Here is a 16822-nt window from a genome sequence, read left to right as displayed (position 1 = left end):
GCACATGCGCGACGATCTGAGTAAAGGTCCACGCGCAGCAAGTTGGGCTTTACGTAAAATTACGTACCACAAATACAGCTGCAACATGGCTTTGTGAACATCTCCTCGGTTCCGCGGATGCGATTCTGAGTATTGGAATTAGGGCACTGAGATGTTTTTGAGTGAAGGAAGTTTATTGTAGGTAGCTAAATGATCGCTGGAGCGATGGGATCACAGTCAAAGGGTAAACCTTACCCGCAGCCTTCTACCCACCATTGACAATAAAAGGTAATGGGTTGCAATAATTTACACACCTGCCATATCCATCGAGGTGCGCAAGCTATCGCGGTGTATGAGATTGTACTCCTTACCGTACCTGCAAGCCCCCGTGGCAGTTGGACGAGCTGTGGCATCCCTGCCATTACTACGCTAGACAGCAGCTTACATGGATCTCACCTGAGTGCAAGGACAGCACACACGACTAGGAGAAGGCTGTTAATCAGAAACTGTGAAATTCACAAGTAGGAAAATGCATTCATTAGACAGCGTACTATACTGTGATGTAAACGGGTATAACACTCTTTGAAAAGGTATCGAAAGGTACCGAGGCGTTATGCATCGTTCCGATCGTTGAACTGCGCTCCATGTTTGTAACGCCTGTGGTAAAACAAAAAAGTGTTTACCCTAGATCGATCGGTCCCATGCGTCGCTGACCGACAAACGCCTCATGAATAATGCGACAACCCGAAACCCATGTCATCTATACTCCTGTGAAGACGTGAAACTGCTCCTGCGACTAGGTACCGCGGAACAGGAACTGCAAATCCTCAGGGCTGAGGCGGTCCATGGCGACTTTGTCGTTGTTCACGGTACCAGCAATCATAGCGGCCTTCTTCTCCTGTAACGCAACCATACGCGACTCTACACTGTCCTCGATACAAAGGCGAGTGATCACACAAGGACGACGTTGACCGATACGATGGCATCGGTCGGCAGACTGCCACTCAGCTGCTGGGTTCCACCACCTGCGTCTCGTTAGCGTTCTGTGGGAAAATGTGGCAAAGACTATTACTTACGGGTCAACAATGAACACCCTGGATGCTTCAGTAAGGTTGAGAGCGACGCCACCAGCCTTGAGGGAGACGAGGAAGACCTCAACATCCGGGTTGGTCATGAAGTGATCGATGCTCTTCTGGCGCTGTGCAGGAGTCATGCTGCCATCTAACATGACGGTATTGAAACCGGCACGACGCAGACGCCACTCAATGAGCTGCAACATCGACGTGAACTGACTGAAGACGATGGACTTGAGTGTCTGCTTCTTGCTCCGAAGCTTGTAGAGATCGTATACCAACATCTCAATCTTGGTGGAAGAAGTCCAATTCTCCATCTTGATGCGGTTGATGATCGACGTCTTCTTGACTGAGTCCTCGTCTTGCTCAAGCTCTGGCTGTTCGAAGTCGATGGACAGGGCGATGTGGCAGCGAGGACAGTCTGCGTCCGTGCCAGAGGCTTCGCATGTATCCATGAAGTCCTTGATGCAAGCGCGACAGAACTCGTGACGGCAGTGAGAACGTACCGCGTCCTCGGCGGGTTCGTCGCAGATATTGCACACGTAGACGTTACCAGCACCTTCGGCCGCATTCTTCTTTAGCAAAAGATCGGGATGGTTGGCGACCTGTCGCATCTGCATGATAAGACCGAAGATGTTGGCGTAGTTGTTGAGCATGACACCCTGCGCAACGTAAGTATCGAACTTGCGAGCGGAGTTCGACATGATCGACGTTGAGAAGTCGCGCTCCACCTCACTGAAGAACTCTTGGTGGATGATGATGTCTTTCATCGGCAACTCCATGGAGTTCGTATGATCGCGCTTCATACGTCGTAGCATGATGCGAGCAGTGATCAAATGAAGCTTTGTCAGGGCCTCCTCGCGGAGCTTATGGTCATCGCCAGTGATTGGGTTGAGCAGCTCTTGGTTGAACACCGAGATGTGCTCAGAGGCACCGTGGTTGCAGGCAACACACATGTGGTCGTCGTCGGTGGCCCAATGCAGCTTCTCGCACTTGCAGGAACGGCAGAAATAGTCCGCGAATGGACGAACTTCCAAGAAACGAAGAAGTGAGAAGAACTCTCCGATGCGGTTCTGAACTGGCGTGCCGGACAGGCACCACTTGTAGTCACCAGTAAGCGCAAAGCAAGCCTTAGCTACACCGGTGTTGCGAGACTTGATACTGTGCGCTTCGTCCAGGATAAGGCGGTGATAGTGTATGGCGTGGAGTGGTGATGCCTCCTTGATGATGTCCTCACCGCGAGACCATCCTTTGGTTTCCTTGCGATGCAGCGATTCCAGAGAGTTGTACGAAACCATGATTACGTCGTAGGACTTGAGCTCCTTGATCGACATCTTCTTGCACTTGGCGTTCGTGCCGTGGTATACCAGAACCTTGAGCTTGTTGTTTGTGTACTCGCGGATCTCGTTGGACCATTGCATCAGAGCAACTGGCGGGACACATACGAGCGTCGGCTGCTTTGCAGGGTAATCGGACATGATCAGGGAGACAGCCTGGATAGTCTTGCCCATACCCATCTCATCTCCGAGCAGCCCACCCTTGTAGTGAGTCTTCTCCTGCCGAATCATCCAGCTAAGACCCTCGAGTTGAAATGGCTTCAATCGTCGGGTAATAGACTCTGGTTGCTCTGCCTGCTGAACCTCCAGGACGGGGATGTCCTCCAGAGTCTTCCACATAGTCTTCAGCTTTGGATGCTGTTGCTCTGCTCGTTCACGGTTCATGGCCCGCTTCCGCTCCCACTTGTCCGCGATGTGCGCATACCTCGCCCGACGATCAGTCGCTTCGTCTTTGTCGCCGCGGGTGAGCTTCTTCTTCCGGCCTCCAGATGCTTTCGGTTGGCGCGCCGCAGCAATCTTCTTCAGACGGTCACTTGTCGTCATCAAAGGTTCTTCATCGCTGTCGCTAGCCATTGGTGTCTCGACATCGTTAAGCAAAGACTCGGCGTCATCCACATCATCAGGACGAAACTCGCCGCCGTCAGACTCCTCATCATCGAGAAAGTCCTCTTCCTTGAACGTTGCCTTCTTCGCACTAGAGCGTGCAGGACGACCACGCTTTGCTGAAGACTGAGCCTTGGCCTTGCCTTTGCCCTTGCCTTTGTAAGATGGTGCTGACGACAGAACAGCTGTCATTGAATCTGCGTCGTCATCGCTGAAAATCTCTTCGGCCTTGGCTTTGCCCTTGCCCTTGCCAATGTATGAGGGTGCTTTCTTGCGACGCGAAGGCGCGACGGGCTCATCCTCGGATAGCATATCCTCATCCTCCTCGTCCTCCTCGTCCTTGATCTTCTGGCGCTTGCTGTGTGGCGCATCCATTTCGTCCTCCAACTGCATTTGTAAAGCGATCTCAGCGTCCATGTCGAGCGCCCAGTTATCTGATTCAGAGCCAGAGTCTAATACGACGGTGCGAGATCGTTTGGATGAGGTGCTCTGCGAAGGCGTCGTAGCGTTGTTCAGCCGACTACGGGCGGGCTTCTTGCCACGACTGACTGACGCAGCTGGCGTGGTCGAGATGCTGGTTCCTTGTGTTTCGTAGTCCGAGTTCTCCAGGGAAGGTGAGGCGGTTGAACTCTCTTGTCCTGCTTGTTGCGCGTTGAGCCCTGCTAGCCGTCCGCGAGTGGCGGGCGCCTTCTTGGACTTCATGGCGGGGACTCTAACTTCTTTCAACACGCGGCGGGCGCTGGCGGATGATTGGGGCACCTCGGGCTCGATGGTTTCGCTCTCGTGGTCGGAAGAGTCGGGGATGAAAGATCGAGAGGTACGAGGGCGCTTCTGTTTGTGGCGACTATCAGCCACGGAGGAGTCTTCCAGGGCTGTAATCGCGTTAGCGCAAGAGTAATGCACGATATTCACTTGCTAAGCAAAAGTGAGAGCCAAAGTCAGCCTGTACATACCAGTTGTCGGCGCTGGGGAAGGTGCGGTGGCGACGTCATTCGCGACACCAGTCGACTTGCGGGTTGATCGCCGGGGCGCCATTATGATGAATTGGTGAAAGGAAAAGCAAGTGAAAATACGACAGAGATCGAGGAGCGCGCAGCGAACACTGATGAACGGATTGAAAGAGAGACTGTAACTCGACGGAGGGGTGAGATGATTAGAAGCACTAATTGTCGAAGGGTAGATACCCCTGGCCCTTTTGCGCCGATAGCCCGTCGCGCGTTCACGCCTCAGGTGGCAAATTCAGGGACAAGGTCGCAGAAAAGCAAGGATTGCAGGGCTTCGTGGAGACAAGTGCGCAAACGGCGTCTGCTGTACAACACTGTCTCGGAAATGTACAACAATCACTGCAAGCTTGTCATGCAGGTGCGATGTGGGTGGGGAAGACGCGTCGCGTGCTGGAGACGGTAGCACGTGATCGATTCCAGGCTGCCATCTCATCCGTTTACGGACTAGCTCCGAATGTCCCGCTGCAAGTCCGAAGACGCGTAAAGCAAGAAGATCTGCTATACTTTCAATGAAGGGTTTCGACTAATCAATAACGCCATGTTCACTTCAGAAGATCTCTCCACGCATGCCCGGATCGCGCGCGAGCCATCTGGTGTCGCCAAAGAACATGACCCCGACGCTACACCTCTCGCAACGTTCCTTCGTTTCATGGATCTTCCCAAAGACATCCGGTTCCTGATCTATGAACACCTACTCAATCGGCGCATCAAGCCTTTATCTTTCCCGGAAATGGGGATTGCCTATGAGGTGGTCACAATAGATCCGGCAGTCGCCCAAGCGTCACGCCAGCTCAGGGACGAAGCACGAGTGGCGACGCGCCAACAGCGTCTTGGTGGACCGCTTGTAATCTACGTTATCAAATCATTCAACCATGTGGGAGATATTTCTCGCACACTATCCATGGCTTACGACTCTGATCAACAACATATATTACAAGAGCGCATTAATGCAGCTGCATTCGAGCACGCAGATGTGTCCGACTCGGTTTCAAAAAGCCCCATCAGATTGCTCCATCAATTCTTTTTCTACTCTCGTACAAGAAAATACTTCTTCGGTCGTGAGCGGAAACGGGGGATGTTACTCACTCGGAGTTACTTCGAATTCGCTGTGAGGAAGCTACGGCACAATGCTCACGTAGAATACCGGTTCTTGATAGGGGCAAACAACCTTGCACTTATGAGTTCTGGTAGCGATCGAGCAGAGCCCATGAACAAGGCTGTATCCAGGCAAGGAAACACACGATGCAATTTTGTCCTAGTCCCCGACAGTCACGCTACGCAAGATTCTCTCATACAAATAGAACTGTCTCCGGCTGGCGATTGTGTGCCCACGGAATTGGCCACACCTTTAGAACTCGCCTATATGCGGACCATGATATCCCAACTTGGAAGAGGCCGACCAGAACAATCAGGGCTGCGGTAATGATTCAAGGTTGCGATTATGTACTACCATCCATCGTCAGTGGGAACAATGGTGTTCGGGATCAATTACAGGACACACGGACCAAACCCCAGATCCGCGTTGCTAATTGGCGAGTGGCAACAGAGCAGAACCTCGACGCATGGCGGGAAACTCATAAGGTTGCTTGTATCTGATCACTAGGATGGCAGCCAAACAGGGCGCTGAAGAAAAGGAACTGCTATCATGGCTGCACGCCGAGACCGTTCGCAGAATTTATGGGATATTCACATAGTGGGGACGGAGAAGAGTTGTTCATCAAGCCCAGCGTTGGATGTGACCAGTATCAAAAGATTGGTTAACACTACGAATCCACAACTCAGCATTCTATGCGATCGCTACAAAGGCATTCAGAGTTCCCAGGTTTCACAGTTTTCAGACTGGAGACCTAGCGCGTGCGAATGCAGCTATACCTCCTCTTACTCAGACTTGCATCAGGTCATAAAGCCAAGATCCAGCCGTGGTCAAAACGGGACAAGATAACCCATATCATCACGAAGACTATGTCCAAAGCTCTCAGTAGTAGTTGTGGTAGGTGTGGCAGTCGTGGTTGTCGTGGTTGTCGTGGTAGTCATCGTAGTTGTAGAAACGACCGGTTCGCCAAACGTCGAGTTCCTGCTCTGTCATGGCCTCCGATTGCAGCTTAATGTTCTTCGCATCAATAGCACTCTCTCCATACATTATCCCTATCTCAGCCCGTGACGGAATAGCATCGGGTGGCGGTGTAGCCGTAAAGATCACAGTCACCTCAAATGAACGAACGTCTTCCGGGTGAGTATTGGCTCTTCCCGTGAGCAAGTAGCGCAAATCCCTGTCGCCTTTTACTTTCCCGTTTGGGAACAGAACTCTTAACTGAAAGTGTGTCTCTTTGCGCATTCTTAGCACACAGAGACGATAGACTTTCTGGAGCGTTGTATCGTCGAATTCAGTAAGTGGGGACGTCTTACTTTCGCAACGCGTTTGATCGATACTCTGAACACGCATCCTCAGTTGACGGGTCGGTATCATCTGCGTAAACTTGGAGAGTTCGACAGGCATGCCGGCGTCGCCATGGTTCTCTTTGGACAGCGTATCCAAGTGATGACCCGAGGTGAGAGCTTCTAGAAAGCGCAGTGCAAACGTGCCATGTCCCTCCACGGCGACAAGCGTGATAGGTTGCCCTGGGAAGCCGTTGCGGAAGTAGGCTCTGATCTCGTCGCACAGAAGGCGGTTGACTAATAATAGTGCTGTGGAAGGCCTCAATTTGGTATACCAGAGGCAACGGTGGTCTCCAAAAATCGATACCAAGTGACTCTCGGGCTGCAAGTAATCGTATACTAATAACCGGATGTCTTTGGGAAGATCGAGGAAGCGAAAGGTATCAACGCTACTATCCATCTTGAGCTCTCAGGACAATAGATGAGGAGCTTATGTATGCTGGCGTGGATGGAGTCCAAGAGCTGATGGGCGTCGTTGAGTGTGGTGAAGCCAGGTTTCTAGTCCGTTGCCGTCTTCCGTTATCGCGATGATGGTACAATAAGTTATGTTGTCCAGCCTAGTGAGACATGATATCTGTATTCAGCTTCGAAGGTAGCGCGAACTGTGATGGCGAGCCGTTCTATGAGGGTTTTGCGGCGTCGATGGGGAATGGAATGAATGTCGATGTTCGGGAAGTTCCCGGTTCACCTGCATCAGATGCGGTGCACGGACCCACGCGCATCGGCAGGCGTCGCAAGACATGACGATTCCAGGCTCAGGCACCTCATCCAGCGCCGCACCATCGACGTCGACCACCTCCCAACCCCATCTCCACCTACGACATCCTCTACATCACCGGTACAGGTAGCGAACCACTCGACGATACCACGATCGAAGCGCCGCCACCGCCGCCGATAAGCTACCCGCCGCCGCGCGATACCGAAGCTCCAAGTCGCCCATCATGGTGAAGCCCGTTGTTTCCGCGATGAATGCATGGACGTGGTATGCGCCAAACAATCTAGGGAAGAAGGAATAGCAAGGAAGCTAACGGAGTGCTAGCATCGTCGTGTCGCTCTTTGCCATCGTCATTCTCTCCACGATCGGAGCTCTGTTCAAAGTACGTCTGCCTCGTGCCCATGGTCCCGACAAGGATGAACACCTTCGAATCCACAGTCGCCACTGGTTATGAGAACTGTAAAGCAGAACTGATGCTAATGCGCAACTCGCAGGGACACAGCGGTACCGTAATGGGAGGACATGAAGACCCCGAGGATGGTGGCGCAGTTGCCGGCGCGGTATTCGGTGCCGTCTTCATATACATTGTACGTTGGAATCAAAAGAGAGTATCGCACTTCGCTAACGTCTTTCCAGGGCTTCTTTGTCTTCTGCGGTCTGCAGGCCTTCCTCCACATGCGCGAAAGCCGTCGCGGCGCGATAAGCCTGTCATAATCTTGAACAGGGTGCGAAACACGGTTGAGCGGCAAGATAAGACGAGAAGTCATCTAGAGAATCTTTGGATGCGACGATGGCATCGGGACAGGCATGCGTCATTGCGCCTGTGGAGGAAAGGCAGAGGCACTTGTACATTGTAATATGAGACACGGCGTTCAGCGGGCACAGGCGGGTTCATACATTTCCGTAGCAAGACATTGGATTAGCTTAATATGTGCTATCTGTACATGTGCATAAGCCCTGCATATCTGTCAATCGAAGCACCAGGGCCGACACATGCACCAACGCCAAAACGCGCTAGCTACGACTTTCCATCTACCAGTCCCTCTCCCACAGCGGCTCGAGCGTCTTGCTCATATATGGGCCGTCAAGCCAGTAACCCAGTTTGCCGTAGTAACTCCGCACACCAACACCCGAGATAACACTGATCTTACTGCTTCCATGCTCTTCCCTGGCTATTCGCTCTGCCTCCTCCATCAAAAGTGTACCATAACCTTGATGCTGGAACCTCTTCGGATCTCTAGCATGTATAGGGACAGCAGACCCATAGACGTGCAGTTCGCGTACCAGCGAAGAGGGCTGGCCCGTTAACTCTGGCCGGAAAGTATGTTCTTTCGAACACTGTCGTAGACGAAGCAAGGCGATCAAGATGTCCTGTTTCGGGTCTTCGTATGCGAGGAATGTCTCCCAACCGCCGTTAGCCGTGTAGTCCCGACGTACCAACTCGACCTGATCGGGCCGGATCTTATGCTTCACTTCGTTGATGCCGACCTCGCGTGTTCGCACATCGCGACATGAGGTACCAAAGTCCTTCATCCTTGCTAGCGCCAACTCTCGCAAGTTACCATTCTCAACACCGGATGTGACAAGCGGCATGGGAATATCGCGCTGCACACGGTAGATTCGCGTCCATGGCGGTACTAGGGCCAAGATGCGGGCAACGATATCGATGAGAGCGTTTGGTGTGTAGTTCTTGTATCTTCCGGTCCGCCAGAGTTCGTAGAGTCCTGTGCCGCGAATGACGAGTGTAGGATAGATCTTGAGCCCATCGGTACGGAAGTCTGGGTTCGAGAAGTACTCTACGAACTGATCGAGATCACGCTCCATCCCGACGTTGGGAAGATCTGGCATCATGTGTGAAACAACCTTGAAACCAGCGTCTTTGGAGAGACAGAAGGTCTTCGCTACGGCGGCGACAGTGTGGCCTCGGTTCGTGTCGCGCGCTACATCTTCGTAAAGGGACTGTACACCGATCTCGAGACGCGTACATCCGTAGCGTAACATGGAGGAAAGATGTTGATCCAAACAGTAATCTGGTCGTGTTTCGATGGTGATACCAACGCACTTTATGTTACTCATCTCACCGGCGGCAACAGCCTCGTCAACGTCTTTGGTTTGATATCCCGAAAGCGCGTTGTGTAGTTGTGAGATGAACTCGTCCCGATATGACTCTGGTAGTGACATGAATGTGCCGCCCATGATGATGTACTCAACTTTGTCGACACTGTGACCGAGCGACTTAATCTGGTCGACTCGTCCACGAGCCTGCTCGTAAGGATCATATCGCGCTCGAATAGCGCGCATAGATGTTGGCTCGTAACCTGTGTAGGACTGTGTTGAGTACTCAAAGTCGGAGTCTGGACCTCCTGGACAGTACACACAGATATTACCAGTGTAGGCAATGTGTGGGCACCGGTGAGGTTTGCACATGACCGCCACTACTGCAATACCAGATGATGTACCTATAAAGTAAATCAGTCTCACTATAATTATGCAATATCATTGAGGGCAACGTACGGATCGGTTTTGCGATGAGCTTCGGGAGGATATATTTCTTGTAGTGCTCAGGCACAGCCGCGATAATCGCCGTGAGCGGAGGCTGGCTCTTAAGGTAGTGCTTCTTCGCGATCTGCCCTCTTAGCGAGTTCAAGTTCAGATCCTTCTTAGGTTTTGAACCGTCGGCCTGGGATTCATAGTCCTGAATGAGCGCTGAGGCGATATCTGCGCACGCACGCATGTAACGTTCATTCTCGGGTGGCAATTTGACATTCTTTGGTAGCCTCCTCTTATGCTGCGTCTCTGTCACTGTCATAGTCGCCATGGTGGGCAGAATTTATTGTTTGGTGTTTGCGGTTTACAGATGGCGAATCTTGAGGACTCAGACTCTGGATGTGGAAGTCACGGGTGGGGGTGGGATTTATTCTGAGCTAGGTCGCTTCTGTACTAGTGTGATCGCTTCAACTTGCCAGACTTCAGCAACGCTGAAGGTCACTCTCCCACGAACTCACTCACCTGCTCCATCGAGGCGCGCCCCAAATCTCGACCTGGTCTCATTAACTCGTTTTCGAATTATTTCATCCGTACCCATGGAGTACGAATGGCTTTGCTAGACCCGTGATTCACAACGTGACATCGGAAGCAATTCAGTCTTGAGCGCTACGAAGTATCGGCCGCCTTGCCAGAGAAACATCACCATGAAGCATTTGACGTCGAGAGGACCACGAATCGATTCATTATGTACGGGAACGCTAAACAAAATCGCTGCAGCAAAACGCGCTATGTTACTTTGAGGGTATCCGGTCGCGCTTCTTGATTTTACTCATTATCATACTCTCATCATCATGCAAAGCTTGATGGCGTCCTGTTGACTCGTTGCCTAGGCTCAGTCTCAAGGACAGCACCTCCAAGAGGTACGTCGGCGCCGTGTTGCAGGGGAGCATAAAGCTCGTCGTTTGTCGTCATAGCAGGGCTGTCCTGTCTGCTCTCTCTTCTCAGAGCGTTGATCTGGGCAGAGTTGCCTGGTACGGCACCGCGACTACCTAGGTAACTGAACCTCCCAACCTGGCTACCCGTAGTCACAGCAGTCGGACGTTGCGGCGATGGTAAAACCCCTGATTCGGAGCTACCAGATCCGCGTTTGTTGCTGATATCAGAGTTCGAACGGAATTGCGTTCCGTACATGCCAACATGAGGAACGTACTGTGGGTCACGTTGACCTTGGCCATTGGCAACAACTCCGCCATCCGGACCACCGGCATCGGCAACAGCGGCCTTCTCTGTAAGCTCCGTAGCCACCTGGTGAGCGTCGTACTCGTTGATACCGGCGGCAAGCAACAAGTTCTTCTTCTTCTCGATTTTGGCAGCGTGGTCCATATCCTGGCCTGGGTTGGCAGTCTCGTATTCGAGGATCTTGATGAATTTGTAGAATCCGGCCGCGATAATGGATCCGAGTATGGGTCCTAGCCAGTAAATCCAGTGGTAGTGCGTGAACTCAAGGTTGACGACGGCAGGCCCAAACGATCGTGCGGGATTCAGAGATCCGCCTGTGAAGTATACTCCAGATAACTCTGTAACGAACAGAGCGAGACCGATACCTGTTCAATATGTTAGCAACAGCCATGTACCTCAAGCAGGGTTTATTGACGTACCCACGGGTGCGATGAAGGTTCCCTTGTGCTTCTCAGCTGCCAACATAAAGATAGTGAAGACCAACTGAGCAGTAAGGAACATCTCGATGAATAGACCCTGCGTAATAGAAGTACCGCCACCGAGTTTCGTTCGAACGTTCAGATCACCCGGAAACATACACTGGACCAGACCAGCTGCCGCCATACCTCCGAGGATCTGAGTGACGAACAATAGAGCACCGCGCACCCAGGGGAGTGCACCGATCAAGCACATGCCGAATGTGACCTAGACTGGTCTTAGCGAACTGGTAGAGTAACAGCGCAAGAGAGAGGAGTTGCTCACGGCCGGATTGAACAAGCCTCCACTGATCCTGAAGAAGACCCAAGCGTTCACAGCAAGCGAGAAGCCAAAGCAAAGCGCGATATACTGCAGCTGTTGGGGATTGCTGCCTGCCTCCGCTACCGTCTGGCCTCCCGACGACGGTATACTGTTCGCTACTTGTGCGCCGGACAGAGCAAAGTATAGGAAAAGGACAGTTCCGACAAATTCTCCGCACATGGCGATGAAGTGGTTACGAATGTTGTCGGGTACGCGGCTCAATAACGGCAGACGCATCTCTGAATCGGTGAGGTTGGCATTAGGGTCTGCAGCCTTCGTGAAGGGTAGTGCAAAGGCTTTGCCCTGGACGGGTTCCTGTCACGAAAGTATTAGCATTGTCCCACATGACAATGTTGCCATTGGGTTCTACTTACGTTGATATTCATGGCGATAGTATGGCTCCTGAGCCAGAGAAGAAGGAAAGGTGAAAGTCCAGAAACGAAAGCAAGACTTCTACCACGCCGAAAAGAAGAAATATGGGAAAGTCAAGAAGAGGAGACGCAATCGACTTGTCGATGAGAATACAAGTCCACATCACGACCCAAGTAGTCGTCTGGTGATACTACAGCTAACGGCTACTCAGACGGTCAAAGCGAAGTGTCGTCATGCTTCAGCCGTTGACGCGACGGCCACACGCCTGGATCTCGAACTACCTCAACTATGCTGAAGATTTACCGGTAAGATCTGGACTTAGGTCAACGTCGAACCTAAAGCAGTAAAAAGGTGGCTGACACAGCATCATAGTCGTCTCAAAAGAGCGACGGATCGTGATCACAGCTGGGATCTGCCACGGGAAGGTGGCGCGCTAATGCCGGGGCGGGCTCCGCATGCTGATCCAGGCCACGATAGAGGGAACTATTTTCCGGTAATCTGTCTACCAGCGTACCACCCATTCAACCGCAGCTTTGCTCGCAAGGACGTCATGCGGAGATGACTGCGGGTTGCCCCGGTGTTGTTGTGCCATCGGAGCCTCAAGCAAAGCAAACAACGAAGAATTCTCGACCGCAACACGATTGCCTGCTCATGGTGACCGCATCACAACAGCCTCTATCGATTTCGAATGGATTTGCCAACAAGCGGAATATCCGACCATAATTCTAGGTGGCTGACTCGAAAACACGCTTTTGGCCGTGGGCGCTACTAAGCGCAGACCTTGCCTTGACAGATGGATCGCATCGCAATTCTATTTGGGCGATCGAGTTCTCGAAATGGCACCACTGCAAGGCTTACAGCGCATGACTTGGATGAATAGGGTCGGCTTGTGGGAGTGGCAACGAGGGGTCCTGGTGACCCATCTAGGCAGCGCCACATGCTCATGCTCGGTATGCACACCAGCCGCTAGTGCAGTCTGGAGTCCACGAGGGAATGCCACTTGGAAGTCTAGATTCATGTTGAGCGGCTTGTTTTTTGTCTAGACATTGCAATGTCTTTGTATATTTGTATTGAAGGAGCGAAGTTTACTTTCGTACCGAATGAAGTATCTTCACATTGATCAAGTACTTCGAGAGATAGAATACATATCTCGTTGAGTCACGGTATTCATGATAGTCGTGAGAGGTAGATGATAAGTAGCTGTAGTTTGAAGTGCTTGGCGTCTTGTCTATCGCTCATGAATTCTCCGCAGGTAAACACAGATGTAACGTGGCAAAGAGAGAATGCTCATACCCGCATCCCGTGGCTTCCAAACATCCAACCACTTTAGTCAAGGAAGAGACTAGATAATCGCTAAAAATCGATGACCTAGAAGTCTATATTGCCTCCAGCTTCGAATGAACCTCTATTTTGAAATTCATATAGATTGCAGGCACCTGTTCACCTCGACAATTTCTTCCTTATGTGAGGCGCTGCAAGTAGTATCTTCACAGGTGCGCTCACTTCTCCCCTCAGAAATATAGCAAAGGAGCTACAATCAAGAGCCTTACTGCCGCAACAAATTGTGTAGCTCATTAGTTGTGTTCACATACGACATTCCTTTTTTCCATGAGTATCGAGAAGTCGCAATGCGCTCTTGCTCTTGCTCTTGCTCTTGTCACATAGGTGGGGCCAACCAAAATGCGTGGTGAATTTTGATTTTCAACGTGGAAGCTGCGGAATCGCTTCGACCCCGCGTCTAGCAACTGCCCTGTTGATTTCTGCCAATGCCACCAATCTTGCCGCAGTTATAAACGCTGCACTTTTCCAACCCTCCATCAATCATCCGATAACACGGTCGCTTAGCTCAGTTGGTTAGAGCGTGGTGCTAATAACGCCAAGGTCGCGAGTTCGACCCTCGTAGTGACCATTACCATTGCCTTCTTTTTGCCTTTTTGCCAGGATACTATGTCAAACTTGATCTCAAGATCGAGGTGAAAGATCCGCAGGACGACGGTGGCAGATCGCGGGTTCAAACTTCGTAGTGACCACTAACATTCTTTTTTTGTCTGTCAGACTTTTGCTCTCTGTGAAACGTCCTCGCTCTTTTTGCTTTAACCTTGTTCTAGTCTTGAACCCAGCAAGGTCGCTGGAAGGGAGGGAAATGGCATCGCAATATCATGAAAATATGTTGTACAATGTAATTAAGGATATACGCCCACCGCATATAAAGAACGAATCGAACGCCCTGAAGTGTACGTTGGTGTCAGAACGAAACTTGACAAGTTGTGGACGCAATGTAGACTCCCGGATCATGTACCCCCCTCATTCTTTGTAGGAGGGTGGTGTAAGTGTCCAACTTCTTCGGTCAACGGGGTGCGCAAATCAAAACGCCTCTCCAGCAAGATCTTCCGCGAGACCCTCCAGCTCTTCCTGTCTGAAAGGTACCCACAGTCTCTCCGTACCCATACCATCCTTCTTACTCTCTATCATCTGATGGTCGTGGAACTCCTTGAGTAGCGTTCTGAAACTGACCTCACTTGTGCAAACGAAGGCCTCGACAGCCTTGTGATACAACACACGATACTCAACGCCTTGGGTAGACTCTGGCAGAACGTTCTTGACTTGTGCGACCTTCTTCGACCTCGACGTAGCAGTAACCTCGTCTTCTTCCTCCATATCACCGCCTTCCATGAGTGAGAGAGCTAGCTGTTCCATGACGAGAATGCGGAACAGTTCTCGAGCTTGCTCCGGTAGAGAGCGTAAGACGAAGCCGACACCATCTCTTCCGCCTACTCTTCTTCCGCTACGTCCGAGGAGCTCATTCACAGTCTCTACCGCGTCTATCTCCGCGTCGTAGGGTGCAAAGGTTGTTGCGTCGTGGAAGAGGAATTTGTACTGTGTCTTCATGCCAACATCCCACAGAAGAGGGAAGTTCGGTGTATCCGCCGTACAGACAAGGTTGATTGATGGATGTGCAGCTAGGCGGGCGAGCATGGAAGGCACTGGAGACTTTCGAAGGTAGGGCGAGTCGATGGAATTCAGAATGACGGGTACTGGATGCGGCGGCGGGTTGCTGGTGAGGTGTTCGAGGATGAAATCGAGTAGCAGAGCGGGCTGATTGGGCAACTTTGGTCCGGCTGGTATGACTGCCGAAGCTATAGTCAACAGCAAGTCTTTTACTGTTGTGCCAGCTGTGTATCCGTTGATAACCACAATCGTCGGTGACTTCTTTGTCCCTTTGTACGGCGCAGCGTCTAGGAGAGACTGATAGAGGCGTGCGGTGAATCGTTCGGTGATGATGCGCTTCGATCCGTACCCATAGAGGCATATGTTGAAGCCTTCCTCCAGCTCGAAGATCCATTGATCGTATGCTCGGCCGTGCAGTTCGAGCAAGAACTCTCTTTCAGACTGGTGGCGGTCCTCGTACGTTTGCATTGCTGAGAAGTATTCATCGTGGTTCAACAGGCTCTGCGCAGAGAGAGTGTTGTTGGAGGTTTTGGTGCCGCCTGGGCGATTCTGCCAGAAGTACTCCTCGTGCGGTGGCAGCTCAGTCGGAGGTGTCGGCGAGCGCTGCTTTCGCGGCCGCCCTACTTTTCCGGACCCCTTAGGTCGGCCTCTCCCACGCTTCGAGGGTGTCTCTGGTACAGGTGCTTCGTCTTGTACCACTCCCTCCTCGGCCTGCTCCGCGTCCTCTGTGTCGTCCCCTAAGATGTGTTCGGCGAGGTCCTCCTCCTCATCCAGCGCATCTTCATCGCTTTCGTCGCCATTTAGTGTGCGTTCCAGTATACGGCGATTGCTCTTTCTGCGCGCGCTGCGATCGGCGTTGCGAACGATGGTGGGCGTGCCATTCGGAGAGTCTCGTTTTGCGGATTTGGTAGGTGTCTCAAAGACCAGCTTCCGGGTAGACTTGGGCGTCGCGGTGATGCCGTTTACCAGACCAGTCTTTTTCAAGATGGATCGGGGCGTCCCATGCTCGGCCAGTTGTTGTGTCCTCCCCTTTCTGGATGGTGTCTGCGCTTCGAGGGGTTCTAGCTCATCGTGAGCCTCTTCAGCGAATCGTGCGCGTGATTTCTGCGGTGTGCCCTCGTCGACATCGTCTTCGTCGCGTCTGCGCTTTGTGCCGACCATGTTCGGTTCGTTGGGTTGTTGGTCGGGCAGGAGGGTGACGCGACTTGCGCGACTTGGGCTTGGCGCGATGGTTGAGGCTCAACCTTAAAGCTTATTTCCGAAGGGTCGAGGACTCGATTTCTTCCCGCCAACAGTGGACTCATAGTGACTTTTTGCATTTCTAGTCTTTGCTACTTACGTTTGATTCTGGTATTCACTGGAGGTAGCCATACTATTGACAAGGCGGCAGGAAGCCACAAGCATGCATTCTGGGCATTCGCATTGACATGTGATCGTGCCTGACACCCCGGGGCTTGGACGCTTGGAAGCATCGTACACCAGGTGCACGCTCTCGTCTCCTCCACTGGCAACCCCGTCGCATGCATGTGTGCACACTACCACAACACGCAGCATGCAAACTGGTGGTCCAGGCTATATGCATGCGAGACATTTCTTCGCTTCGACGACTAGATTTGGTCATGCACGATTATGTCAAGCAGCCTTGCCGACTATGCTAGCGCCCCTGGAACCTGGAACCTGAGGGATGTTCGCGGCCCGTTCGTAAGCGGATACTTGCTGCCTCCCCGTGCCAGTCACGCCGCGGTGGTCTGTCAGACGTGACGAGGTGGTGATTCAGACGGCCAAGGCAGATGACACTTTCATGTGCGAATCTTGACATCGTGTCTCAGAGGGTGTCATGTTGGGCTGTGG

General features: G+C 52.1%; 5 protein-coding genes and 1 non-coding gene across 6 annotated transcripts; 2 read left to right on the top strand and 4 right to left on the bottom strand.

Moving 5' to 3' along the window:
- Positions 1–775: 775 nt before the first annotated feature.
- J4E83_007729 (uncharacterized protein) lies at positions 776–4027 on the bottom strand (the record flags this gene model as incomplete). The annotated part of the gene is made up of 3 exons (XM_049334629.1): positions 776–1004; positions 1056–3864; positions 3946–4027. 3 exons carry the CDS (start codon positions 4025–4027, stop codon positions 776–778), a joined length of 3120 nt encoding a protein of 1039 aa, XP_049186118.1.
- Positions 4028–7373: 3346 nt separating this feature from the next.
- Positions 7374–7861, top strand: J4E83_007728 (uncharacterized protein; the record flags this gene model as incomplete). Its single annotated transcript, XM_049334628.1, has 4 exons — positions 7374–7414; positions 7472–7529; positions 7642–7734; positions 7784–7861. The coding sequence occupies 4 exons, from the start codon at positions 7374–7376 to the stop codon at positions 7859–7861; spliced, it is 270 nt and encodes an 89-aa protein (XP_049186117.1).
- A 318-nt stretch (positions 7862–8179) lies between these two features.
- Positions 8180–9965, bottom strand: ELP3 (Elongator subunit; the record flags this gene model as incomplete). Its single annotated transcript, XM_049334627.1, has 2 exons — positions 8180–9606; positions 9662–9965. 2 exons carry the CDS (start codon positions 9963–9965, stop codon positions 8180–8182), a joined length of 1731 nt encoding a protein of 576 aa, XP_049186116.1.
- A 518-nt stretch (positions 9966–10483) lies between these two features.
- J4E83_007726 (uncharacterized protein) lies at positions 10484–12036 on the bottom strand (the record flags this gene model as incomplete). Its single annotated transcript, XM_049334626.1, has 4 exons — positions 10484–11238; positions 11293–11557; positions 11615–11965; positions 12025–12036. The coding sequence occupies 4 exons, from the start codon at positions 12034–12036 to the stop codon at positions 10484–10486; spliced, it is 1383 nt and encodes a 460-aa protein (XP_049186115.1).
- A 1821-nt stretch (positions 12037–13857) lies between these two features.
- J4E83_007725 lies at positions 13858–13931 on the top strand. Its single transcript has one exon. It is a non-coding gene; the product is annotated as a tRNA-Ile (tRNA).
- Positions 13932–14386: 455 nt separating this feature from the next.
- On the bottom strand, positions 14387–16132 carry J4E83_007724 (uncharacterized protein; the record flags this gene model as incomplete). The annotated part of the gene is made up of 1 exon (XM_049334625.1): positions 14387–16132. One exon carries the CDS (start codon positions 16130–16132, stop codon positions 14387–14389), a length of 1746 nt encoding a protein of 581 aa, XP_049186114.1.
- Between the last annotated feature and the right edge of the window lie 690 nt (positions 16133–16822).

Source organism: Alternaria metachromatica (assembly GCF_023757995.1).
Source record: "Alternaria metachromatica strain BMP 0045 chromosome Unknown scaffold_20, whole genome shotgun sequence".
In the NCBI taxonomy this organism is placed as follows: Eukaryota; Fungi; Ascomycota; class Dothideomycetes; order Pleosporales; family Pleosporaceae; genus Alternaria; species Alternaria metachromatica.
Note: the sequence above shows the minus strand (reverse complement) of the source record. Positions and strands in the feature narration are given on the sequence as shown.